The 26,512-nt window shown below is 43.4% G+C and overlaps 1 protein-coding gene across 3 annotated transcripts in view; it reads right to left on the minus strand.

The window, feature by feature from the left end:
* The window catches only part of taok2a (TAO kinase 2a), a 36,682-nt gene extending 13,805 nt beyond the window's left edge, over nt 1–22,877 (minus strand). For 2 of the 3 annotated variants that reach the window (XM_075453635.1, XM_075453634.1), the window contains exons 1-14: nt 22,388–22,877; nt 16,743–16,883; nt 9,240–9,311; nt 9,016–9,117; nt 8,887–8,932; nt 8,707–8,803; nt 7,438–7,551; nt 7,085–7,176; nt 6,909–7,002; nt 5,942–6,023; nt 5,684–5,854; nt 4,151–4,360; nt 3,941–4,069; nt 1,143–1,379 (exon numbers count right to left, since the gene is read on the minus strand). In XM_075453635.1, coding sequence (XP_075309750.1) covers nt 1,143–1,379; nt 3,941–4,069; nt 4,151–4,360; nt 5,684–5,854; nt 5,942–6,023; nt 6,909–7,002; nt 7,085–7,176; nt 7,438–7,551; nt 8,707–8,803; nt 8,887–8,932; nt 9,016–9,117; nt 9,240–9,311; nt 16,743–16,874 — 1,578 coding nt within the window. In that variant the 5' untranslated portion in view covers nt 16,875–16,883; nt 22,388–22,877. Of the gene's footprint in view, nt 1–1,142; nt 1,380–3,940; nt 4,361–5,683; nt 5,855–5,941; nt 6,024–6,908; nt 7,003–7,084; nt 7,177–7,437; nt 7,552–8,706; nt 8,804–8,886; nt 8,933–9,015; nt 9,118–9,239; nt 9,312–16,742; nt 16,884–22,387 lie in introns of all 3 variants that reach the window. The other variant, XM_075453633.1, reaches the window with a different exon arrangement.
* Nucleotides 22,878–26,512: the final 3,635 nt, after the last annotated feature.

The following is a 26,512-nucleotide window of genomic DNA, read 5'->3' on the forward strand; positions in this document are numbered from 1 at the left end:
TTATGTTTCCATGTGGGCTGTACACCACTAGGGTACAAAGATTGTCTTATGGGGCATTTTTGACCCGTGAATTATAAAAACATTTAAACACCAGAAAAAAGTTTTTTTCCCTTTCAATATAATTAATTCAGAAGTAATTACTTCACATTTATATAATAGCAATAATAAACCATTATTATGTAAAAGAAAACTGAGAAAACAAGAAAACTGTTGGTCCAACTGACAGCTGGTTTGTGGTAAAAAAAAAAAACAAAAAACAAAAAAGTATATTTGTCTCATTTCTAGTCCAAATATCTCATTACACTTATAAGATATAATATAATATAAGACACAACTGCCTAACAAGCACCATTTCAGCCAGATATAGGGACTTGTTTTAATACAATACATCTGGAATATCTTGTTAAGTGAAAAAGTCTTGAAAACAAATAGTTTTGAGTCACATATCATATGAAACAAGCTTTTTTTGACATTTGAAGAGGTTTTTAAGCTAATTTCAAGATCACTTTTATCTCAAAAGTCCTAAATATCACATCTTATTTCAAGAAATCTTGACAAGCCGATTTTCTCTAGTTCCATTGGCAGATTTTTTTTGCTTATTTCAAGCAAAAACGTCTTTTATTTGCTGTTTTTTTTTTACTTATTTTTGGAGGGCATTTTTTCCATGTGTGAAAACTGGTGATTGTCTTTTTGTATTGTGTAACAAAAAATACATGATAAAAAATGTATTGAATTGAGTTGAATAGATAAATAACAGGTGGTTTCATCATACAAAATAGATTTTGGATTTAAAATTCAATTAAGTTGCTTTATTTTGGGGCTTTGGTAGGGCGGCACAAGGGTTAAAGCACCACCAAACAGGGATACACATCATAACTCGTTTCTACTCACTACCACTAGATGGCAGACATGTTTTATCTGATTTATACCCCTGAATTAAGGTGTGTTCATATTCAAAATGTTCCAGTTAGTTCATGAGGAAGTGAGAGAATTAAAGCCGGATTTCTAACGGTTATTAGCTCATCACGGCGGCGACATTTCATTGATTCTTACTGACATTCCTTTTACTAAATGTTTATTCTTTAAAAGAACCTCAGAGAAGGTACCACTGTGACATTAAAAGACATTTTGTGAACATGGACCTCTTTCTCCAGGATGGCCTGGTGCTTCTTGGCCAACTTGTCGGCCTCGGTGGAGAAGCTGTTCCTCTGGTTCTCCAGCTCTTTGTCCAGCTTCAGCTGGTGCTCGTCCATCTCCGCCTTCAGCTTGTTCTCCAGGCCCATCAGCTGCTTCTGGTGCTGCCGCCTCATCTGTTTGTACCCGGACATCTGCTCCCGGAGCGCCGAGCCCTGCTCGTGTTCCTGGATCTGACGGGTCACCTGGAGGAGGGCAGAGGGAACCGTCTGTAACACCTGATAGAGCATCTCAGGTGGAAGCAGCAGCGAGTGCAACATATCACGTTGGACTGCTCTGACAATCATTGTGTTTTATGATCAAATCTAAAAAAGCTCAACAGCATTTAAAGTGGAGACAAAACAACCCGAACTTCAGAACGATGCTCCGAAAAGAGTTATTTTTCTCTAACCTATGACCACTATTTGTCCAACACGATAAACACCAATTACCACAGCCTCCTTCTGCTCTCTGCTAGCTTCCTTCTGATCTCTGCTAGCTTCCTTCTGTTCTCTTCTAGCCTCCTTCTGCTCTCTACTAGCTTCCTTCTGTTCTCTGCTAGCTTCCTTCTGTTCTCTGCTAGCTTCCTTCTGTTCTCTGCTAGCTTCCTTCTGTTCTCTGCTAGCTTCCTTCTGTTCTCCGCTAGCTTCCTGTTCTCCGCTAGCTTCCTGTTCTCCGCATGCTTCCTTCCGTTTCTCTGCTAGCTTCCTTCCGTTCTCTGCTAGCTTCCTTCCGTTCTCTGCTAGCTTCCTTCTGTTCTCTGCTAGCTTCCTTCTGTTCTCTGCTAGCTTCCTTCTGTTCTCTGCTAGCTTCCTTCTGTTCTCTGCTAGCTTCCTTCTGTTCTCTGCTAGCTTCCTTCTGTTCTCTGCTAGCTTCCTTCTGTTCTCCGCTAGCTTCCTTCTGTTCTCCGCTAGCTTCCTTCTGTTCTCCACTAGCTTCCTTCTGTTCTCTGCTAGCTTCCTGTTCTCTGCTAGCTTCCTGTTCTCCGCTTGCTTCCTTCCGTTTCTCTGCTAGCTTCCTTCTGTTTTTCTGCTAGCTTCCTTCTGTTTCTCTGCTAGCTTCCTTCTGTTTCTCTGCTAGCTTCCTTCTGTTCTCTGCTAGCTTCCTTCTGTTCTCCGCTAGCTTCCTTCCGTTTCTCCGCTAGCTTCCTTCTGTTTCTCCGCTAGCTTCCTTCTGTTTCTCCGCTAGCTGCTAGCTTCCTGTTCTCTGCTAGCTTTCTGTTCTCTGCTAGCTTCCTTCTGTTTCTCCGCTAGCTTCCTTCTGTTCTCTGCTAGCTTCCTTCCGTTTCTCCGCTAGCTTCCTTCTGTTTCTCCGCTAGCTTCCTTCTGTTTCTCCGCTAGCTTCCTTCTGTTTCTCCGCTAGCTTCCTGTTCTCTGCTAGCTTCCTGTTCTCTGCTAGCTTCCTGTTCTCTGCTAGCTTCCTGTTCTCTGCTAGCTTCCTGTTCTCTGCTAGCTTCCTTCTGTTTCTCCGCTAGCTTCCTTCTGTTTCTCCGCTAGCTTCCTTCTGTTCACTGCTAGCTTCCTTCTGTTCTCCGCTAGTTTCCTTGACAGAGAGTGGTTTCAACCGGACCGCGAGCCAGTGTGGCATTAAGCTGAAGAAGCTTGGAGGTGGTTCCACATTATGGATGTTATTTGCTATTTACACTTCGGCACGCATTCCGCCCACCCCTGAGGGTCCCCTTTGTACAGTGGGAACGCAAGCTGACCCCAAAGAGACCCGACCCGTACCGGACTGCATAGTGGGAACGAGGCTTTACAAGCTTCAAGTTCCTCCATGTTCGCCCCTCTGAGGACCGGATGTGGCCCCCGGACACCTCCTCTCTGATTAAGAGGGCCCAGCACCACCTCCACCCTCTGAGGAGGTTGAAAAGAGCCCAGCTGTCACATAAACATTTCTCAGCTTCTACCGCTGTGTCGTGGAAAGCGTGATAACATATCTGCACCGTGGCTGATTAAATGTGTCTCCAGAGGGAAGGAAGAGCCGCTGGGCGCACCGCTGGAGCTCGACTACCTGCCCCACCTGCCCCACCTCCCCCTGCTCCCCCACTGTTCCAGCTCCTACAAAGTAAGATTAAAGGCTCTAGCAGGGTTGCTGCGTCTGCTAGCGCGAGCGGTGTTGATGACGTCACGATTTCGTGCCGGCTATATATAGTGGCGCGAGTCGATGCGCCAGTAGTTGCAATCTTGCTACGTTAAGGTTACCGCTAACTACTCTACAACCAGGAAAGTGGAGAAGAAAACAATGAAGAGCAGGAATACTGTAATTAATGATGCTGCTGCAGTATCTGGATCATTTTAATTTTTTAATTAAGTTAATAGAGGTGAAGGTCTGAAGCCCCCGGCATCAACAGAGTCTCTGCCCTCTTCTTTGCCTTCAGGTATCTGTCCCGTAGCTTCCTCCACACATTCTTACAGAACTCTCCCTCTTTCCCCAAAGTTCTGCCAATCTCTGTGCACCAGTTTTGGGAGTTTACGTGCTCCCTGTGCTGTTTCACTGCAGTGTCGTACAGCTGCCTGTACAAACGCACCTCCTGACTGAGCCTGGTCTCACATCGGTCCATCCGGTCTGTTGTTCTCGGCGCAGCCAAGTTACAAAAATCGAGTGGTGCACGACAACGTGCTGCGCCGCCTTTTCAAGGCAAAGCGCCAGGCCTGAAATGCCATTCTAACGTCACGGGTCGGCTGTAACTCCAGCTTAAGAAGAGCAGAAACCTGCAGCTGCTCACAGATCAGAACTCTCGGCTACAATCACACAGTAAAAATCTCACCAAGGAGGCGGTGCGGATGGTGGCGAAGTGGTCCCGGTTGCGATAGTAACCTCGGCGGCGTCCGGCCGACGGGGCCTGAGGCTGATCCATCTCCGGCTGGTACGGGTCGTCGTAGATGTTGTCCTGACCCTGAGGGGGAGGGAGAAGGGTGAGACTCTCCCAGCTCACGGGGAGGTAAAAGTAAGAAGTCCCAGCTGGGCGGGAGCTTACCGAAGGCCGGTGGATGATGGAGCTGTTGGAGGTGACGGTGTGCTCCCCCTCCTGCATCATGGCCATCTCGCTGCTGCTGTCGTCCGAGGCGTCGGCCAGGCTGTTGACCGAGCTGCTCTGGGAGCTGGCTGAGATGGACATGCTGGGGACGGACTGGGAGCTCTCCATGCTGCTGACGGTGCCCGTCTGCAGCAGGTACGGCTCCACCTCCTGAGACACACAAACCCCGTCAGTTCAGCTTCTGTCGAACCCCCGCCCCAACACTTCGTCTTTTTCCTCTTTTTACTTTTGTTTGTTTGGTTTTTAATTAAGTTTTTATTCATTTTTCATTCATTTCTGCCACCAAGTGGTTCAGAAAATCTTTTTTTCTTTTTCGTTACGTCGGCCATCTTGGTTTCGTCATCTGTTGCTACGAGATAGATCGATAAATACTTCACTGATCCAGAGGGAAACTCAATGCACTGTGCATTTATTACTATGTTGTACTTAAAAAAAAGGCTAAACTGGGTGAATAATATCTTTTAATTCCAGTGAGATGTTGGATATTAGTCCCATTTCTGCTAATTTGCTTGTGGTTGTATGTGAGATATGTTTTCCATAAGTTGTGTTTGGACGTGACAACAGAAGGGTGGAATAAAGCTGAGGTATCATTTAAAAGTCAGACTGAGGTTCTGAAAGGCAGCTGATTGGATTTATTGGTTATTCTGTAACCAATAAAGCGCAGAGCTGCAGCTTTGCTAGCAGCTTGTGTTGAACGGGCCGTATATCGACACTAAAAGAGGAAAAGTATAACACAGAGGAAGCTGCCTCAGACTTCAGCTTGTTGGTGGATGGATCTGGATCTGAAAGCATTTATCATCTAAACTGTTGAAAACAAAGCGAGCATCAGTGCAGCTCGCTGCTTCAGAGGTTAATTATGAAACTGGACGAATATTCTCACAGTTTTCTGCATCCTGGGACAATAAAGCAGCGCCCACTTTAGCTGTCGGTAGTTATCTCACTAACTAATCTCAGCAGGACTCCTCACAACAACAAGATGGCGCTACAACCGCTAAAAAAAATGTAACTTTGACAACTTTTTCTTTTCACTGACAGTGTGAAAGCTGTAAAGCTGTACAGCTGGTTTTAACTGCACAGAAAAAGCTTAATTTAACATCTGGTTCGAGCTACAAACACACCGACGTTTTTGTCTTTTTAATCACCTTTTCAGGTGACTTATTTCCTCTCTTTCTGGAGATTAAAGCCTCAGAACTACAACATATCAGACTTTTTTTTGCCCTCTTTAGGTGCTTTTTCTTGGTTTTTCTCTGTGTGGAGTCGATACGTACAAGTGGGGAAACAGACTTTATGAATCATTACATGTTGCTCACATCAGCTTCTATAAAATAAAAATAAGTGACCCGCAGCAGAGACTAAACAACCGCCTGGTTTGGCTTTAAGAAGTGAATCATTCTAACTTACAGATGTTTGATTTGAGCTTTGTTTTAAACATCTGTGTGAGCGACTGTATGAATAACATTTCCGCGTCCTCACCTCCTCGTCCTCGCCGCCCTCGGACACGGGCCCGTTCTGCTGGGTTTCCTGGAAGAGGATCTTCTTCATCTTGCGGTACTGCAGGTTGTCCAGCTCCCTGACGGCGTCCTTGGTCCGTGCGATCAGGTCCATGATCACCGTCTGCGGGCGCTCGCGGCACAGGAAGCGATGCTGCGGGTGGAGGGAGGAGACGAGAGGTGAGTGAGGGCCGCGTACGCGTCAGCATCGAAGGGGAAGGAGCGGCGTGCGGGCGCTCACGTTCAGCAGCACGTCCGAGGTAGGCCGGTCCTGGGGAATCTTCTGTAGGCAGGAGTCAACGAAGTTACGGAAGGAATCAGACCTGCAAAACAGACAGAAAGTTTCAGGATAAACAAATAGAAAAATACTTTATTCATCCCAAATTAGTCAAGTAGCTCAAAAAAATGTATTAATATTTACAATGATTGTATTTTTTTTATTTATTTTTATTATTATTATTTATTTATTATTTTTTTTAATCAGACTTCTTAAAGACTTTTTTAAAGAGAATATTAAATAAAATATGAATCAAAATGTATAATTCAGAAATGAACAAATTAAACTGATTAAAATAGACCCACTGGTAATTAGGTTGTTTTTTTAAATAAAGAAAGGGAAAAAAAAGATAGTAATTGTTCTCCTTACCCCATCCCCCTTTAAGGACTACGGATGGAAAATAGCACTCCTGCTAAATCCGATGTAACCATCTTGTTGTTGTTGTTCATGAAATGGCTGATTTATGGTATTGCATGCTGTCCTTTAAATAAACTCATTCATTCATTCATAACCAAAAATCTGGAACTCTCTACCAGTGTACATTCGTCAGTCAACAGATATTACAAACTTTAAAAAGCAGCTAAAAACACATCTATACACCCTCGCCTTCTACTAGTTTTATGGATTCTGTTATTATTATTTGTATATTGCATTTGTTGTTTCTCTATTGTGCTCTATTTTGTTGTTCTTGTGGTTGTTTTACTTTATTTACTTTGTATATTGATCTTATTTGTAAAGCACTTTGAGCTACATTTTATGTATGAAAGGTGCTATATAAATACATTTATTATTATTATAATAACAACAACAATAGTAATACCAATTCTAATAAAAATACTACTACTAACTGATAATAATAAATGACTCAAACCAAAGGTTGACATGTTAAATCACGGACCATCAGTCCCAGCTCTGCAGGGAGGACACTCACCAGTGGTTGGACTGCAGGATGGGGCTCTCATTCTGAGCGATGTGGTATAAGGCACTCATAGCGTTCATGTTGAACAGCGGGGGCTTCCTCTCAGCTGTGGAAAACAAACAGACCTTCAGGATCACAGAGCTTCACATTGACTGGTAAACGCCCGTGTTTGGCTCAGCGGGTCGTACCCAGCTCGATGGAGGTGATGCCCAGCGACCAGACGTCCACCTTGCCGTCGTACTGACCCTCGTCCATGGCCAGGATCACCTCTGGAGCCATCCTGCAAGCCAGCACACAGCAGAGGTGAGCCAGGGTTTCTGAACAGACTCACGCCGGCTTTAGGAAGGCCGGTTTATCTGTGCAGCACAGTTCAACTACAAGGTGCTTTACAGAGACATTAAAACAGAAGAAATATTATTTCAAACACGCGATTCGCTTACCTGTCATCTTGCTGATTTTGTACGTGTATATACACCTGAAAGTATTTTATCTGCCCCTACCAGCTGCTCTTCCCTGCAGGAGAGGACGGCTGAACACTCACCAGTAGGGGGTCCCCACGAAGGAGTTGGCTGGAGCCACGATGGAGGCAGAACCAAAGTCCCCCAGTTTGACCTGACCCGGCTCCGTCAGCAGGATGTTTCCTGCCTTCACATCCCTGCAGGCAGACACATCGCACCTTTAATCACACCTGTGCAGCTTACGACAACGTTTAAAGGAACACCAGAGAATCCGGCTCATGTTTTGCTCTTCCTAAAGTTGTGGGATGTGACATAAGCCACATTCCCGCTGTAGGAACCTTCTGCAGTTCCTTTAACCTTTTCAGGAATGGGGATGTTTTTCCCCTCATTCGCACATACAGGAACTCGGGACCGCGGCCCTCGTTGCAGAATGAAACAGTTCCACTGGAGAAGGGTAGCTATCAGAATGGAATTCTTAGAACTGTTCTGTCCGAATGCAACTATTAAGACACACCTCTGTGTGAGCCGTGCACAGCCTTACAGGTGAAGCGACAGTAAAGCAGAAGCTGTGGTGCAGAGCTGGTAAACACTGGCACTTCAAAACGAGTCACAAGCACCTAATTTAAGGTTCACAAACTTCTCAAACCTTACGTGACTGACGCAAGAAGCTGTGAGATGTTTAGCTGAAACAGTTTAATCCCACCTCCCCAAACGTGAGCCTTTTTTCAACCTTTATTGCGCTCGACCTCAATAAAAACACCGTCACCCGATTGTACCAGGAAGCTCTGCAGGGAAGCCTGCTCTCATCATGGCTGACACCAGAACCAGCTCTGACAGCAGCTCTGACACCAGAACCAGCTCTGACACCAGCTCTGACACCAGCTCTGACACCAGCTCTGACACCAGCTCTGACACCAGAACCAGCTCTGACACCAGCTCTGACACCAGAACCAGCTCTGACACCAGCTCTGACACCAGAACCAGCTCTGACACCAGCTCTGACACCAGAACCAGCTCTGACACCAGAACCAGCTCTGACACCAGCTCTGACACCAGCTCTGACACCAGCTCTGACACCAGAACCAGCTCTGACACCAGCTCTGACACCAGAACCAGCTCTGACACCAGCTCTGACACCAGAACCAGCTCTGACACCAGAACCAGCTCTGACAGCAGCTCTGACACCAGCTCTGACACCAGAACCAGCTCTGACAACAGTTCTGACACCAGAACCAGCTCTGACACCAGAACCAGCTCTGACACCAGCTCTGACACCAGCTCTGACACCAGCTCTGAAACAGCACATCAGAGACGACACAAAGCAGCAGAACGCAGTGAAACAAAGACCTTACCTGTGAATCATGTTGTGAGAGTGAAGATATGCTAAGCCCTGCAGAGCACCGTGGGTAATAGCAGCGATTTCCACCTCCTGGAGGGGCTTTTTGTGGACTGCGGGGAGAGGAAACACCAGTCAAGAGTGAGAAAGAAAAGCAGAAGAGTGATTTTAAAGTGTAAAACGAAGCTGAGCAAACCTTCGAGGAGGTCTGAGGCCGAGCCGAGGCAGTACTCCATCACCAGCTGAGGGACACACAACAGGACTGAGGTGAGGAGGGAGCGCCATGCTGTCAGGGTTTAAGGAAACATGGAAACAGAATACGCACCCATGCCGTGTGTTCCTTCAGGTAACAGCCTCGGTACTCGATGGTGTTGGGGTGGCGAAGCTTCTGCAGGAACTTCACCTCTTTAATGATGTCCTGCCATTTCTGCACATGAGCAGGAAGTCAGTGACACATCCAACCATCTTTAATCAGTTAAACAGAAGGTGATGGGCGGCAGCTGGGGCGGCAGCCGGGCCGGCAGCCGGGGCTTCCCCGCCGTTCCTTACCTCATTGGTCTGTTTGCCGCTGTACGACATCTTCTTGATGGCCACCACCTCATTGTTCCGCACATCACGGGCCTGTTGAACAAACACGATTATTTAATCTGCACGTGTGCAAACAGCCGAGGAACCAGGAGACATTTCACAGGTAATAAGATCCCAAAGTTTTCCTGGTAAACCTCCCAACCAGGAAGCTCCATGCTTCCTTATAGAGAGAAAGGAGCTCCATGCTTCCTTATAGAGAGAAAGGAGCTCCATGCTTCCTTAAAGAGAGAAAGGAGCTCCATGCTTCCTTAAAGAGAGAAAGGAGCTCCATGCTTCCTTAACGATCTCCTTTAGGAAACACCGGAGCATCCTTATAGAGAGAAAGGAGCTCCATGCTTCCTTAACGATCTCCTTTAGGAAACACCAGAGCATCCTTAAAGAGAGAAAGGAGCTCCATGCTTCCTTAACGATCTCCTTTAGGAAACACCGGAGCATCCTTATAGAGAGAAAGGAGCTCCATGCTTCCTTAACGATCTCCTTTAGGAAACACCGGAGCATCCTTATAGAGAGAAAGGAGCTCCATGCTTCCTTAACGATCTCCTTTAGGAAACACCGGAGCATCCTTATAGAGAGAAAGGAGCTCCATGCTTCCTTAACGATCTCCTTTAGGAAACACCGGAGCATCCTTATAGAGAGAAAGGAGCTCCATGCTTCCTTAACGATCTCCTTTAGGAAACACCGGAGCGTCCTTATAGAGAGAAAGGCGCTCCATGCTTCCTTAAAGAGAGAAAGGAGCTCCATGCTTCCTTAAAGAGAGAAAGGAGCTCCATGCTTCCTTAACGATCTCCTTTAGGAAACACCGGAGCATCCTTATAGAGAGAAAGGAGCTCCATGCTTCCTTAACGATCTCCTTTAGGAAACACCGGAGCATCCTTATAGAGAGAAAGGAGCTCCATGCTTCCTTAACGATCTCCTTTAGGAAACACCGGAGCGTCCTTATAGAGAGAAAGGCGCTCCATGCTTCCTTAAAGAGAGAAAGGAGCTCCATGCTTCCTTAAAGAGAGAAAGGAGCTCCATGCTTCCTTAACGATCTCCTTTAGGAAACACTGGAGCATCCTTAAAGAGAGAAAGGAGCTCCATGCTTCCTTAAAGAGAGAAAGGAGCTCCATGCTTCCTTAACGATCTCCTTTAGGAAACACCGGAGCATCCTTATAGAGAGAAAGGAGCTCCATGCTTCCTTAAAGAGAGAAAGGAGCTCCATGCTTCCTTAACGATCTCCTTTAGGAAACACCGGAGCGTCCTTAGAGAGAGAAAGGAGTTTGGTTATTTGTAATTATTTCAGCTTCCCTTCAGATATAAGTGCGTTTGAAGGCTTTTCAGGGTTTAGAGGAAAAGAAAACCCGGAAACGCCACAGGACAACCAGCTCCGTCATCGTGGGATCTCAGCCTTTGAATGCTGCTTTCTGGGCTGTTTGAGCCCTTTAATTTGTTGGAGAATCTGTTTCTTTTACATCATTCCTGTTGCTGAAAGAGGTTTCCCAGAATAAAAATGATCTGCCAACCAAACCGCATCATTTTAAACCACATAATCCACCTAAAGTCACATTTTCACCCGCTGTTTCCACTTCATAGCCAGAGGTCCTGAGCTCAGCATCACCACATGTAACAATGAGGCGTCTTTAACCAAACATCTTCAACGTGGCGCCCTGACTGAGCTGATTAAACGGATTCTGCGTCTCTCAGACGCGGTGAAGGTGTCGGTGTACCTGAGGGGAAACTAACGCTGCTCAGGCTTGGTGGGTTCGGCCAGCGTTCGCAGGAGAAATGACCTTCTGAACACCTTCTGGTGTTTATCATCATCTAATCAGCACACAGAAGAAGAAGAAAGGACCTAAAAATACAGAAAGCAGCTGACTGTACAGCCACTGAAGGACGTTTCCAGCAGCTCTACAGGCGATGATTCATCCAGTAACTCGCCTTACGCAACAGGATCTGCTTCGTTTCTTTGTTTAATCCACACACAGCTCAGAGTTACGGCCTAACGGAGAGGAGACGAGCGGGAGCTGCAAAGGACTCGCTTAAAGGAAGCCACGGCAGAGAGAAACTGGACCAAGTCGGCCGCAGGTCGGGCAGCGTCAGCGCCGCGCCCGCCGCCCGGTTTCAGTTCAGTTTGTTTAGCTAAAAACTAAAGGGAACTAGTTCCTGTTACTGAGACTCCTCTTCAGATAAAGCACAGTCTCAGTTACAATTTGTAAATGTACTTTATTTCTACAGCCCTTTACAGACGAATCGAATGTACCGAAGTGCTTTACAACAGGTAATAAATAAAGAGAAGAAGAAGTAAAAACAAATAAAAACAATAAAAGTACAACAAAATCGAATAAGATAAAATAAGATAAAAGCATCATCATGCTACTGGGTATTAAAGCCATCCTAAATAAGCAGGTTTTTAGCCTGGATCTGAAGAGGCCCAGGTCAGAAATAAGAGGCAGCTGGACGGGGGGCTTATCCCAGAGCCTGGGGGCAGCTTTGGGAAAAGGCTCGCTCACCCCAGGGTTTGTGTTCTGACCTGGGCACTTCCAGCAGAAACTGATCCGTTGGCCTCAGAGCTCTACCAGGACTGTTAAAAGCTCAGATAAATAGGATGGGGCGAGGCCGTTAAGAGCTTTAAAAACCAACATTAAAAGTTTAAAATCAGTTCCATAAAGGACAGGAAGCCGATGGAGGGAGTTAAGAACAGGAGTGATGTGCACACGTCTGTTGGTGTTGGTTAAAGACGGGCAGCAGCGTTCTGCACCAGCTGAAGGCGGCTGAGAGAAGACTGGGAGACGCCCACATAAAGAGCATTAAAACAGTCTGACCTTCAACTTATCAGGGCACGGACGGCTTTCTCAAGGTCATGACGACTTAAAAACATTTTAACTTTGACCAGGAGACGCAGCTGGAAAAAACTAGTCCTGACGACATTGTTCATTTGTTTGTCCAACCTCAGATCAAAGGTCAAAGGTCACTCCCAGATTTCTGACGGTTGAACTGAGCTTTGAAGACACTGGCTGTGTTCGAAACCGCATACTTCTCCTACTACTCCTACTAACTTTAACTTTTTTTAAGTTCCCGGATGCATACTAGATTCTCCTAAATGTTGGGTATGCATCATGAGGTTACTACTCATACTCAAATTACCCAAGATGCAACGTAACGTGACGTCGCCGATCGTCATTTCCTGTCAAAACGGCAGTTTCAAGCTAGCTGCAACGAGGGTAGGTTCACTTCCTGTTTCCAAAACAAAAGCACCAATTGTATGGTAATGGCTTTCCCTATGATAAAAGGCAACGGGTATTTTATTTTGTGAAAATAACCGGAAGTGCGTTGCTCACTGCGGCTAGCTTTAGTAGCGCCGAATTCGTGGGAACAGAATTGTAAACAGCCGGTATTTTGTCAGGTTTTCAACACGTTGGGGATCTAAACGACTACTTTCTCACCTGAAAATGTTTCAAATGTTGCTAAAGTTTACAGAGTTTAGAGCTTAAGGGAAATCAGCTTCAGGCCGGCTGATTTCGGCTCGGGCAGGAGCGAAATGCATTGTGGGCAAACGCTCTGCATACTGTCTGATCGATGAGTATGCAGTATGTAGTATGTAGTATGCAGTATGCAGTATGTAGTATGCAGTATGTAGTATGGAAGTATGGAGTATGCAGTATGTAGTATGCAGTATGCAGTATGTAGTATGCAGTATGTAGTATGGAAGTATGTAGTATGCAGTATGTAGTATGTAGTATGCAGTATGGAAGTATGTAGTATGCAGTATGCAAGTATGTAGTATGTAGTATGCAGTATGCAGTATGTAGTATGTAGTATGCAGTATGTAGTATGTAGTATGCAGTATGGAAGTATGTAGTATGTAGTATGTAGTATGCAGTATGCAGTATGGAAGTATGTAGTATGCAGTATGTAGTATGTAGTATACAGTATGGAAGTATGTAGTATGTAGTATGTAAGTATGTAGTATGTAGTATGTAGTATGCAGTATGCAGTATGTAGTATGCAGTATGTAGTATGTAGTATGGAAGTATGTAGTATGCAGTATGTAGTATGCAGTATGGAAGTATGTAGTATGCAGTATGTAGTATGTAGTATGCAGTATGCAGTATGGAAGTATGTAGTATGCAGTATGCAGTATGTAGTATGCAGTATGGAAGTATGTAGTATGCAGTATGTAGTATGTAGTATACAGTATGGAAGTATGTAGTATGTAGTATGTAAGTATGTAAGTATGTAGTATGTAGTATGTAGTATGCAGTATGCAGTATGTAGTATGTAGTATGCAGTATGGAAGTATGTAGTATGCAGTATGCAGTATGTAGTATGTAGTATGCAGTATGCAGTATGTAGTATGTAGTATGCAGTATGTAGTATGCAGTATGTAGTATGGAAGTATGTAGTATGCAGTATGCAGTATGGAAGTATGCAGTATGCAGTATGTAGTATGCAGTATGTAGTATGCAGTATGCAGTATGGAAGTATGCAGTAAGCAGTATGCAGTATGCAGTATGTAGTATGCAGTATGTAGTATGCAGTATGCAGTATGCAGTATGTAGTATGCAGTATGTAGTATGCAGTATGGAAGTATGTAGTATGTAGTATGCAGTATGCAGTATGGAAGTATGCAGTATGTAGTATGCAGTATGTAGTATGCAGTATGCAGTATGTAGTATGCAGTATGCAGTATGGAAGTATGTAGTATGCAGTATGCAGTATGTAGTATGCAGTATGTAGTATGCAGTATGCAGTATGGAAGTATGCAGTAAGCAGTATGCAGTATGCAGTATGCAGTATGTAGTATGTAGTATGTAGTATGCAGTATGTAGTATGTAGTATGCAGTATGCAGTATGGAAGTATGTAGTATGTAGTATGCAGTATGCAGTATGCAGTATGGAAGTATGTAGTAGGCGGTTTCGAACACAGCCAAGGTACCAAAGCTGGCCGTCACAGTGTCCCCAAACACAATGCATTCAGTTCTGTCATCATTTAAATGAAGAAAACTTTGGGCCAACCACTGCTTAATATCAGCGATACAATTAAACAAAGAACATTGTGCACTGTTACTATATATTTATCTATATACTATATATATGTATAAGCCACCAAGTTTATCAGAATGAGAACTTTTAATAACAAATAATCATTTTTTAAATGATGAGAAACGTCGGAATTGATTGTTGATGAATGAAAAATAGATTAAACGCTCACTTGGATTCTTAGAGAAATGAGAGGTTTTGAACTTATTTTTTGTTGCAATAATTGTAGCAGGCGCTCATACTCCAAACGGTGCGTTTAAGACTTCAGGACATCACAGCGACACCTCAAAGCAGCTCAAAGAGTCAGAGGAATTACACTCCTAACGTCTGCGTAGATGCAAGAAAAGATTAGAAATGTCTGAAGTTTAAAAGATTAAAAAGCAACAGCACTGTAAAAGCACAACGTCTCAGCATGTTAACCCTTTAACATCCCGCTCCACCATGCTCCACCGACTGCACTGAACCCCACTAAACCGCCTCTGAGACTCGGTTTAGGTGCGTTTAGCTCAAAGAGAGCGTGCTAAATCACTGCTTTCACCATAAATGTTCTGATTTGATTATTATTGCTCTGAGGAAATGAAAGAAAAGCCCAAAGAAACATCGTTTCTGGGCGTGGAAGTTAAAGGGTTAATGTAAATCTGAGCTCAGCCCTGGTACAGAAGCAAGATAATCTGCTGCTGGAACTGGGGCAGTAGAGCTTCTTTTTTAAACTAATATTGGGTTTTTTTTCCACAAACAGCATCTAAATTTAGACAATACAGATGTAATCTCATGCCATCTGTGTACATTTCCCCTCACGACACAACTTATTGACTTTGTTTGTTTGTTTTATATAAAAAAAGAAGGATTTAGTGGAGCGGCATCCTGGATGAGTGCACGTGGAGCTCAACTCAAAGAGTGTCAAAGCCTTTGTTTGGGTCCTAACCTGCAGACACACGATCGATCTACATTTAAAAGGATTTGAGATGATCTGATTAGGATTGACAGCATCTGTATTCTCACTAAAGCTGTAACCTGCTCCTCATAGATGAGCCCCTCGCCGTCTCTGCCTAATGTTCAGAATCACTATCACCCAATTAAAACTGCAGGGATTATAACATGGTTACAGCCTGTCAGGCTTTTTGGAGCTTTACTCACTTTAAGAAGAGTGTTTGATGGAATAAAACAGTTAAAGTTAGCTTTAAAGGGATAGTTCGCCTCTTTTGACATGAAGCTGTATGACATCCCATATCAGCAACATCATTTCTGAACATCTTCTTACCCCCTGCTGCGTCCTGTGAGCTGAGTTCCAGCCTCGTTTTGGTGCTGATGAAGGTAGTCCAGCTAGTTAAACAGGAGCTCACACCTATAATTATCCCCTGCTTTACATATAAACTGCTGAACAGCAGCTGGGTGAGCAGAGGTGGGTGGTAACGAGTTACATTTACTCGAGTAAGTTTTTGAAAACATTATACTTCTAGGAGTAGTTTTAAATCTCTATACTTTTTACTTTTCCTTGAGTAGATGTGTGCAGCAGAAACTGTCCTCTTACTCCGCTACATTAGGCTACAATGAGCTGGTTACTTTTCTTCTTACCTCTTTGGTATTCTACGCCTCATTATTTTTATCCCCCCGCGTACGCCTCATTTTAATGTTTTATTCTGACAGAGAGAGAGACTTCCGCCAAAGGCTCTACCACCTGACTGTGTTCCACCAATCAGACGCAGCCGTGCAGTCTGGTCACGTGACCGTACTCGATCTCAGCGGCGGGACGGGTTAGCTTTAGCATTAGCAGTCGTAGCAAACAAAGAAAGAAACAGATGAAAAATGTCAGAACCAACGGTGGGAAATGAAGACGCAGACGAGGCCTCATACTGAAAGCATGTTTACCTTACAAAGAGTGAGAAACAGCAGCTACATTATGTGTCTTCTGTGTCAACCAAAACAAACGCACATTTCAGCAGAAACTCAACATCTAACTTGAGGAAACATGTAGCGATAAGTTTCCTAAACTCGTTTCCCCCCCATGGATAGGTGAATGTTTGTTTTTTAGGTTACATATGGGTTACATATGTTTTAAACATTTCCTAAGTCTCTTTTATTTTTTATTCAAGTACTTAAATTCACCTGGATTATTTTAATTTAAGCTATTTTGTTATTAATTAATTAATTTTAATTAATTTTATCAATTGGATGAACTCTAATTGGCCTAAAGATGATTATTTAGTATTTTTGTCTGTCTGATTGAATGCTTGTGTTAACAAATAAATCAGACGTTACTCAACAGTTACTCAGTACTTGAGTAGTTTTTTTCACAGAGCACTTTTGACGACTTTTTACTTTTACTTGAGTACAACTTTTGGCGTCTCTGCCCACCTCAGTGGGTCAGATGATGGTGATGCTGAAGATAAAGGACCAAACAAACACCTGCTGGCAGGGAATGAACAGACATCTCGTCCTACTCACAAAGTAAACGGCTCCGAAGCTGCCGTGGCCGATCTCACGGAGGTCGGCGAACAGCTTCTCCGGATCATCTTTACAGAAGAGGTCTGCCACGTCCGGGTCCTTCAGATTGCCCGCCCGTGCATTCGAGGGCATGGCCAGGGCCTGGAGGACAGGGTTAAAGCACTCAGGTTAGGGGTCAAAGCTTCGCTCAGAGCTCGCTGTGTCTCGGAAGGACGACAAGTGTTTGCTCTACATACAGTTTGAGAAAAATAAGCCTGAAATATACTGTGATATTTGTAAAAAATGTCCCTCTGGTGCACCGAGCAGCCTCCCGACAGTTTGAATATGCGGAGCAGAGTTACATAACTGGCTGCTTTCTGCACGACTGTTGACAGTTAACGTCGGGTTGGCACCTCTGTGGTGAGAACCAGCAATCTTTTCTCTCTAATTTAATCTTTCTGGACAGCAACCAGCTGACAAGTCGAGGCAGGCGCAGAGTTCCAGGGAAAGCCTGGATGTTTAACGGCAGGAAGAGAACAGACCCGAGCAGCCGCTCTGTGCCGATACTCTGACATCTAAAGCAGAAATGATGCGAGCTCAACAGCTTTGAGATTTCACTGAGCATTAAAAACACTAAATATAACTAAATCTGACTGAACTACAGCTTTTAAAATGGGATTATCAATGTATATAAATCAACAATTAACCCTTTTTAATCACAACAAAAATCCAACAGTGGAAGGATTCAGATTAACACACTAAAAATAAGGTGGAACAGCACAATTCTCTGCCATTATTATAAAAACAGCTTCAGATTCAGCTTTCTGATCAACTATTTTAGCTATAAATGCTAATTTAATTTCTATAGCACCTTTAAAACTGCTTTAAATGTTAGTTTAACTACAAACGAGGTTTGAAAAAAGGTAACTGTAAGACATCGCAACATTAAAGACCTGATAGCACATAACTCAAATTAAAAGCAAAGAAAAATCTTTATTTTTGTCCAAAAACATATGTTTAAGACTACTTTAGTGCATTTTTCTGCACTCATTAAGTGCTTATGAGCAGAAAGTGTCACGATTAGGAAGAATTTCATTGTGTATGTGACAAATAAAACTTGATCTTGATTATTCTAAGGTGGGCTTGTTGCTCTTGTTTTCTCCACCTGATTGAGATAAACGATGAAGCGTAACTCCAGATATCCTCGCTGGAGCCCAACCCTCAGACGCGTCAGGAAATCGGTTGGTTTTCCTTCTAACCAGCGAAGCGTGAAGGTCGTCATGAGACCGTTCAGAGAGCGGCGGCTGGCAGCGAGGAGGCGGCGCCGTGGTCAAACAGAACCCAACGAGACGCCTTTGAACTCGCGGAGGACTCCATCACGAGGCCACGCTCCTGCAGCTACGGGTGATCGCTGAATAACAGGGCTGTGTACTCTGAACAGTTCCATTTAGCTGTGCATATGACACCTGAAAGGATTTTATCTGCACTCTTCACTTTTAAATTAATTAATTAATGATTATTTTTTGTATTTTTCCTTTATGGTAATGAGCTATGACGCGGTTCGGCGAAAACCAATGACAATCCACAGACTGTAGGGGTCCGACAATCCGCGGGGTTCGCGGAAACAGACGTGTAAACTTTGGTTCCTATCCAAACAATAGTCGCTTAATCCTGAGACTGTTGCAATTGCCGTGTCGAGTGCTTCAATACAATAATGTAGTAACCCCACGCATACCTTTCTCACTGCAATTAAGTTTTATTTCGGATTTAGTTTATTTTTCACAGCTGCCTCTGCTATTCCTGCTCTTCTCAGGTGTACCTAATGTAGTTTTACATCATTTGTAATGTGATGTATATCTTGTATAACAAATTGTAAATACCAACACGTTTATTCGTGTCCCTGCCCTCTCTTTCCTCATGTTTTTTACCGCGGGGGTGCTGCACAGCGGCGGGGCCTTTAAAAATTGAACATTCTAAATGTGACGTCACGAGCGACCAAAGCTACCAAAGCAAATTCTCAAGCGAAGCTTCTCCAGCTACCTCCGCTAGCAGGCAGCGTAGGTCGCTCTTGATGTACACGCAGCATTAATCAGGTGAGACTGAAATACGGCTTCGTGTGGACTGGTCATCGCCACGGCTTTTTGGCCAAGAAGTCAGAGAACGACGTCCATCCAACTCAACACAGTGAGGTGAATAAACGGGCTCTGATTTCATGCTCCAACACGGGGACGAAGACAGCCGAGTGGAGCTGTGACCACGTCTCATACCTGAACCGATTCGTGTTTAATAAAATGTGATTAAAGCATCAGAGCTGCTGAAAATCAAAAGGCAGATTTAAATAAAGCCATGAAATCCAGAGATGAGCCGAGCTGAGCCCCAAATCAAATCATCTGGCTAAATCAGCCCTCTGAATGTAATCTCAGCCCGCACACTGAGCCGTATTGACAAACGCAGCACTGCTGAATAATGGGGTTAATGGGGCTGCTCATCCTCTGAGCGTCAGCTGGAGCCCCGAGGAGGGCCCACAACATGACGGGGCCTCCGTGAACGCACCAACACACGGCCCCGGGGTCCCTGCTTCATGCACAGCTGGGAGGTTTGTTCCTTTTATAGCGCCGCCGTCAAACGCCAAGGCAGAGGAGACGGGGTTCCAGCCCCCCCACACAACAACAGTCCAAAACGTGGTGAACCAATTACACAGCATGTGGCACCCTGATGGCGTTCGATCCGAGGAAAGCTCGTCCAGTTTGTGCAAACCGCAGAGAAATACAGCCTGAATGTGACTAACTCTGAACCAACCAACACAGTTCCTCCTCAGAATTTTTTTTTAAAAAAACTATCAGCTAAAACAAGGGCTCCTTCATGAGCATTTTCTTATTTTATCTTATTCGATTTTGTTGTATTTTATTACTTTCACTGTTCTTTTATTTGCTTTTACTTCTTCTTCTCGTTATAGCTGATGTTTATTCTACTCTATTTGCTTGTTTTTCCTTTAATTGTTTACATATCTTTTATACCAGGGGTCTTCAACGTCTTTCAGGCCAGGGACCCCCAAACTGATGGAGAGTTGGAGCAGGGACCCCCTACTATTTATATGGCATACACTTGTGTTTTATATTGAACGGGGGCCTAGTGCTGTGTGTAAACATAGCTACTCTGTTATTGTACATTCAACACTGAGCTGTTCCAATAATCCACAGATTTGAACTTTAAACATGCATGTAGATGGGACAATGAATCCTCAAACCATCTGTGGATGGAACATGTTTGCACACAATTTGTGAGAAAAAACTGTTTGAAAAAAATAAAAATAATTAAAAATCGTCTAATCAACAAAAGATTTCGCGACCCCCCTGCAGTACCTCCGCGGACCCCCTGCTGAAGACCTGTTTTACACTGTACGCTGTTGCAACACAATAATTTCCCAAATTGGGATGAATAAAGCACTTACCTATCTATCTATCTTTATTTATTACCTGCTGTAAAGCACTTTGGTACATCGTAATGATTGTTTGTAAAGGGCTGTAGAAATAAAATAAAATACATTTACATTTAACAGGGTAACAAACTGAATTAAAATATATATAATGATAGTTTCCTCATGCTGATACCATGGAACGAATGAACCATCTAAAAACAGCCTCTTAACAAGCAAAAACCGACCACTGTTTACTGAACGACCGAAACAAGCAGCAGTAATGATGTAGGTCGATATAATTTCTCTTTCCGAGACATGAAACACTCTGAAATGAGACTAACCGGGACAGGCCACAACCTGGAATGATAAAAATTTATTATAAAACCTCTTTAAAAGGTCTTTAAAGTCCCTTCACAATAAAAAAAAATGAAGGATCAATTTACTTTAACCTCCAAATGGGGTCATGTTATCTTTATTGCGTAAGTCCAGCGCTGTGTTGGTGGGTGAGAGAAAACTTCATCACTGCGGAGCATTTTCTGACTCCTCGGCCTCTCGCTGTAATCGTTCAGCATCTGCGAGACACGACGACGTCGTCGTCTTGTATCTATTTCTGTCATCTTCCAGGGAACAGCTCCGCTCTCAAACACGCAACCTCTGGGAGAGCAAGATTCCTCCACTTCCTATGTGGAAAAAACAAACTCCAAAAAAAAAAAAAAAACAGGGAGGAGAAAAAGGGGAACAGAGCCCAACGCTGTTCTTTTTTTAAAAACACAAAGTGTGACGCCAAAATCTGGTGTGTCGGCTGTGCTGAGTGACCACAATCACATGGCTGAATTCAGGCCCGGTCCACGCGCAGTTCTGACGTGCATGAGCGCTCACACTGGCGCGTGTGTTTGTGTAAGGTGGCGGTTATCAGATCTGAAGGAATGAAACTTTCTGCCCTGTGACGTGCCCACACAGCTGTGATTAGACGCTGAATCTCCACATTATTCAGCTTTTTAAAGGCAACCCAAACACAAAAAGATGCAAAGCTTTGGCTGGAAGTTTGCTTTCAAACTCTGCTTTACTTTTTTTCAGTTTGCACCTGAACTGTTTTATATTCTACAGTTATTTCTGCTCTCCATCTAACAGGACAACAGAAACACCCCGTTTAGATGGTTATCACCACAGTGTGCTGTTTATACGGAAACTGCTGCCCTTTCTGACGAGACAAATGGACCGAAAAAAAAAAAAAACTTTATGTGCAATCTGTTGGTTTCCTTAGCTAGGAAATGGTTTTTGAATTGGCTCTATAAATGAATTGGATTATTTTATGAATAATTATGATTACAATTAATTGAATTCCAATTACCTTGAATTGGACTTTATTATCTAAGTGCCTTGAAATGACATTTGTTGTATTTGGCGTGATATAAATAAAAATGAATTGAAATTGAATACTGAAGCTTGTGAGTTACATTTGAGCTTGTTGGGATTCCTGTTACTGTCGTCTTATGGATGCAGACACATGTTGACTGAACCAAGAAGATCCCAAAATGGAAACCAAATTACATTAAATGTCTGCTCTTCACTGAGAAATTAAAATTTCATTCTGCCAGCTAACGGGAGTTGGAAAAAAAATTAATCACAATGGGATGTAGGTTAAGGAATGGCTGGAGTGCGTTTGCAATATTTACCACTTTAGAAAAAATACTCTGCAAATAAACTAAAGACAATCAGAAGTCCTTGGATATATAGTTGACCTTGCCTAATTATTGACATGTACTTGATTATGTAATGCCCCCAGTGTCTGTCTTTATTATTATTGTTATTATTATTATTATTGTTTATTTATTTTTCTCAATTTTCTCATCACTGTATGGACACTTTAATTCTTACTAGCATTACTACTATCATTATTATTGTTTTCCCCTTTATTTATTTATTTAATTTATTGCATTGTTCATTTATTTAACTTGGCTATCTATGCTTATATGTTGTTATGTTTTTCCTTTACAGCAGTATATGGGGGTTGTGGGTGGGTGGGTTCTGTTTGTTAAAAAGAAAACAAAACTAATTCAAGATATTGTATTTAAATTAATCTTATTTTGTGTGCTTTCTTGAATAAAAAACATACTTAAAAAAAAAGAAGTCCTTGGATCCAAGTTTGAAAACCCTCCAAAACAGCTAAATAGGTTAGTTAGCATCAGCGCTAACTGGAAGCTAGCAGGATGTAGCATTACTGCTATCTGGATGTAGCATTACTCACCGCGACTTATTGTGGTTCCCCTCTGGAACGAAAAACAACCGTTAGCAGCCGGACTAGCAGAAAACCCCGATCCTCATAGCCCGGGTTTCCTCTCAATGCGACGTCTGGTCCATTTCCGCCAAAAGTCCCTCCTGATTTCACAGCGATGGTGGAGATAAAACACCGGTTTCTGGACGGACACTGATGGTTTAGCGGGCTAAAACGGAAACCCGAAGCTAACGGCTGTTCCTGGGCTACTAGCCTGAGCTAATTGGCTAGCTTAGCTTTGATAGCTTGCGAGCTAACGTTAACGTTAGCCGCTCAGCGGGGTGTGGCTTGTGTTTCCCTGCGGTGCTACACCTCCAAACATATCGTCCGAGTGCACCGTTTGAAACGCACTCCGAAACTCGCCTTAAAACCAGAGCCCCATAGCCTAACCGGAGCCCTTTCCTACACCGTTTTTTTTTTTGTTCCAGCTAAACACAAGATGGCTCAGGCTGCCGGGGCGGGACTCAAGCGGTAACCGGAAACCGATTAATTCTACTTCCGGTGAGGGCTCCGCTTCACAAATAAAAGGGTATAAATACACCGACCTACATAATGTTAATAATCTGGTACAGTCGCTCGAAGGCTTGGGTTGGTGATTAGTTTCTACAAGACTGAACAATGAGACGCTGTGAACCGGGAATATATATTTTAGCCAAAATAATTATTTTTTTAAATGTTTGTTTTGCGGCGAAAATTACTAAAATAAAAATTCGGAAATTTTACAAAAGGCTGCAAGTGTATTAGATTTGAATATTATGAGCACGAAGGACAAGTTTGTATCAGTTTTCTTGTGACCCATATTTAGCCTTGAATGACTTTTGTTGCGTTCTCTGCCAACATGATCCCACACTGCTTCAGTAATGTTGAGCTCCGGGCTCTGGGGAGGATTCATCCCTCCATCAGACCTGCTGGCACTGATTTTCAGCCCACTTCTTGTGTCCTTTGGCACAGCTCAGCCTTTTCTCCCTGTTTCCCTTCCTTAAGAACGGCTTCCTGACAGCCACCCTTCCATGGAGCCCATTTCTGATGAGGCTTGGGCCAACAGCAGATGGATGAGCTGAAGGTCCAGATGCATCTCTCAGCTCCTGTGTCAGGTCTTTGCTGGATGTTTTCCTCTTTCTTAAGGACATCACTTTCAGATCCTGTTCATCTGCTGGAGATAGTTCTTTAGGCCTGACACTTCTTCTTCTGTCCTCCACTTGTCCAGTTTCCTCAAATGTTTTAAGGACACACTGCACACCATGCTGAGATATGCCAAGTTTTCAGCTAACAGCTCTTTGGGAATCACCTTGTTGCTGCAGAAATCCTGTTTTCTGTCTGTCACACTGTGTTATCTTTGCTGTTTTTCACACATGCAGCTAATGAAATGGGAACAAATCTTAATTCCAGTCTAAAACCCACAAAGAGCTTCTAGATTATTCATTTCTGGTGGCATAAAACAGTTTAATCATTTCATTTATATTAATTGTTCTATAATTAGTCATTAGATTATACAACACTGGTTCATCCCTTGAGTTAGGAGCCTTTTTCCTGCCTGAATGGTTCATAGCTCGGAGTTAAGTGGCTGAACAGAGAAAAAACACATTCCTCTGAAGATGCTCAGGTACAAGGACTGGACTGAAGATGATGGAAGAAGCAGAAAATGTCCAAAGAGAAACTCTGAGAGAGCTTCAGGAAGCTACAGAACTGCTGATCAGGACTGTTTGTACAGAATTGGATCAGAAAGTTAACAGTTAATAACTGCAGCGCCTTTTGTTAGCAGTAACTTTCTGACTGATTCTGTAAATCAGGAAGCCTGAAACATGTCCTGAGGGTCCAGCTGGCTTTCTGTCCCCATGACAACATGAACCCGGGTGTCAGATCCAAATTTTTCATGCATTTCTGCTCCTGACTGAACGTCTGCTTCCATTCAGCTCCTTTAAATGTTCTTTATCACTGCTCATCTCCTGATTTACAGATGGTTTGACTTCACTGTGCAAATAGAAAACCCATAAACCTGTTTACCAGTGACCTTTAGATCTGCTGGCAGGTTAAAGTCTGGAATAAAACACACCTTAAGGTCTGCTGATCAGATAGGAAGCTGCAGACGGTTCGTTCTTCCTCCTCACAGAGGGACACAGACGGTCGGATTCACCTTCTCAACAACTGAAAAGTGGGAATCTGCGACACTGCTGCTTCAGACTGCTCCCACTGCGCCCTGAAGCTGAGTTTTACTGGATACTCCACTCCAAGGGAAGGTACGTTTGAGGGCTTTTAGCAGGGGAGGGAGGGCGGCCATTAATTCAATTAATTTTATTTATAAAGCGCCAAATACAACAAATGTCATCTCAAGGCACTTAAATAATAAAGTTAAATTTAAGCCAATTGGAATTCAATTCATTGTAATCATAATTATTTTCAAACTAATCCAATTAATTCATATAGAGCCAATTCAAAAACAATTTCCTAGCTAAGGAAACCAACAGATTGCACTATCTTACCTCTTTTATTTCTCCCCCTACCCGAACCAGGGTTTTGCATCCCCACCCCGCTGTGACTGGTGTGCAGTTGGTGAGAGGCTGAGGTAGCTTGTGGCTGTAAAAGATGGTTGTTGTGGTGTGAGGGGCAGTGTTGGCTGGCATTAGGGGGGTGACTCTGGGACGCCAGTGATCACTCTATAGCCTCCTGGAGGTGTCGTGGGCCCAACTAGACGAAACACTGATGAAACCTGATGACCCCAATGACATGTTGGTCAGCACTGCTCACTGGTCTATATTATAGGGAATTATTCAGTCTGGTCCATTCTTTTATTTATTTATTTATTTATTTTTCTTCTTTAGCACAAGTTCCTTATGTTTACCTTGGATGAACTATTTATTAAAACGATAAGACCAAAAACATGAACCTTAAGACAAACTGGAGATGCGTTGAATATGGGTGATTATATAAAACACTTAGTGAATTGAAAATAAAATACGGGGGAATGGAGAGGTACTGGATTTACTCAAATAGTTTAGGGTTGCTTACTATTTGTAGCTAAAGACTGACATCTTGGATTAATTTATCATTCTAATAGTGAAAGTCTCGAGACACCCATCTAACCGTCTGTAAGATGAAAAAAGGGTCAACCCTACCTCACTGAAGTCCTGTTAGTCAGCTCAGAACACAGCAGGAGGTAGCCATGTGGGGTCCGAGGGGATTTCTCTCGGTTCCGCTCTCTGGGCCTTCCTTTGGTTGTGGCTGACTTCAGCGGACTTTTCAGTTGCCTGGTCGGTCGCTTCTTTTCACTAGGAAATGGGAACTGGCTGGTATCGAGGACATCAGCGTGCAGAATGATAAAATCGTCCGAGTGTCAGAGTTGGTCGGTTGCTGATCAACTTCTGATGAGGTGAACTGGAGTTCACAGAATGTTAACAAAAAGTTGCTTGAAAACAACAAAGAAACTCTATTTCTCCATTACTTCCGTCTCATAAAACATTTGTCTCGATGATTCTGAAAACACCACAACATCTTTAAAGGGACAGTTCGCCTCTTCTGACATGAAGCTGTGTGACATCCCATATCAGCAACATCATTTATGAACATCTTCTTACCCCCTGCTGCGTCCTGTGAGCAGAGTTCCAGCCTCGTTTTGGCGTTGATGAAGGTAGTCCGGCTAGTTGGCTGGGGTTTAAAAAATAAAGCGTCTTGCTTCTCAAAATAATATGTGTTCAAAAGAGTAATACATTTGGATCACAAAATGGTTTTGCATGAAAAAGTCAGACTTCACATTGCTTGGCGCTATTTTTACCTCCCTTGATATCAATGCGTCAAGCCACCTAGCGATAGCTGCGCCTGTTACGGTGTTTGCTGCTCGGAAGCAGGGGAGTGCTCGGTCTGCACTTCGGTCTGCACAGTTTACATTGGACGCAGTGATATGCAGATTAAAGATATAACATGGACTTATAATATAAAGACATCAATCAACACATAACATGACATAGATGATGATTATGAGTCTCAAAATTCAGATGAATATCTGTAAAGTTGTGACACATGAATATCGAACCATACAATATTAATTTTCTGTGTTAACAATGTATTTAAAACATTACAACAATATTACTGGGCATGTATTGT

Source organism: Odontesthes bonariensis, chromosome 21 (genome assembly GCF_027942865.1).
Source record: "Odontesthes bonariensis isolate fOdoBon6 chromosome 21, fOdoBon6.hap1, whole genome shotgun sequence".
Classification (NCBI taxonomy): Eukaryota; Metazoa; Chordata; class Actinopteri; order Atheriniformes; family Atherinopsidae; genus Odontesthes; species Odontesthes bonariensis.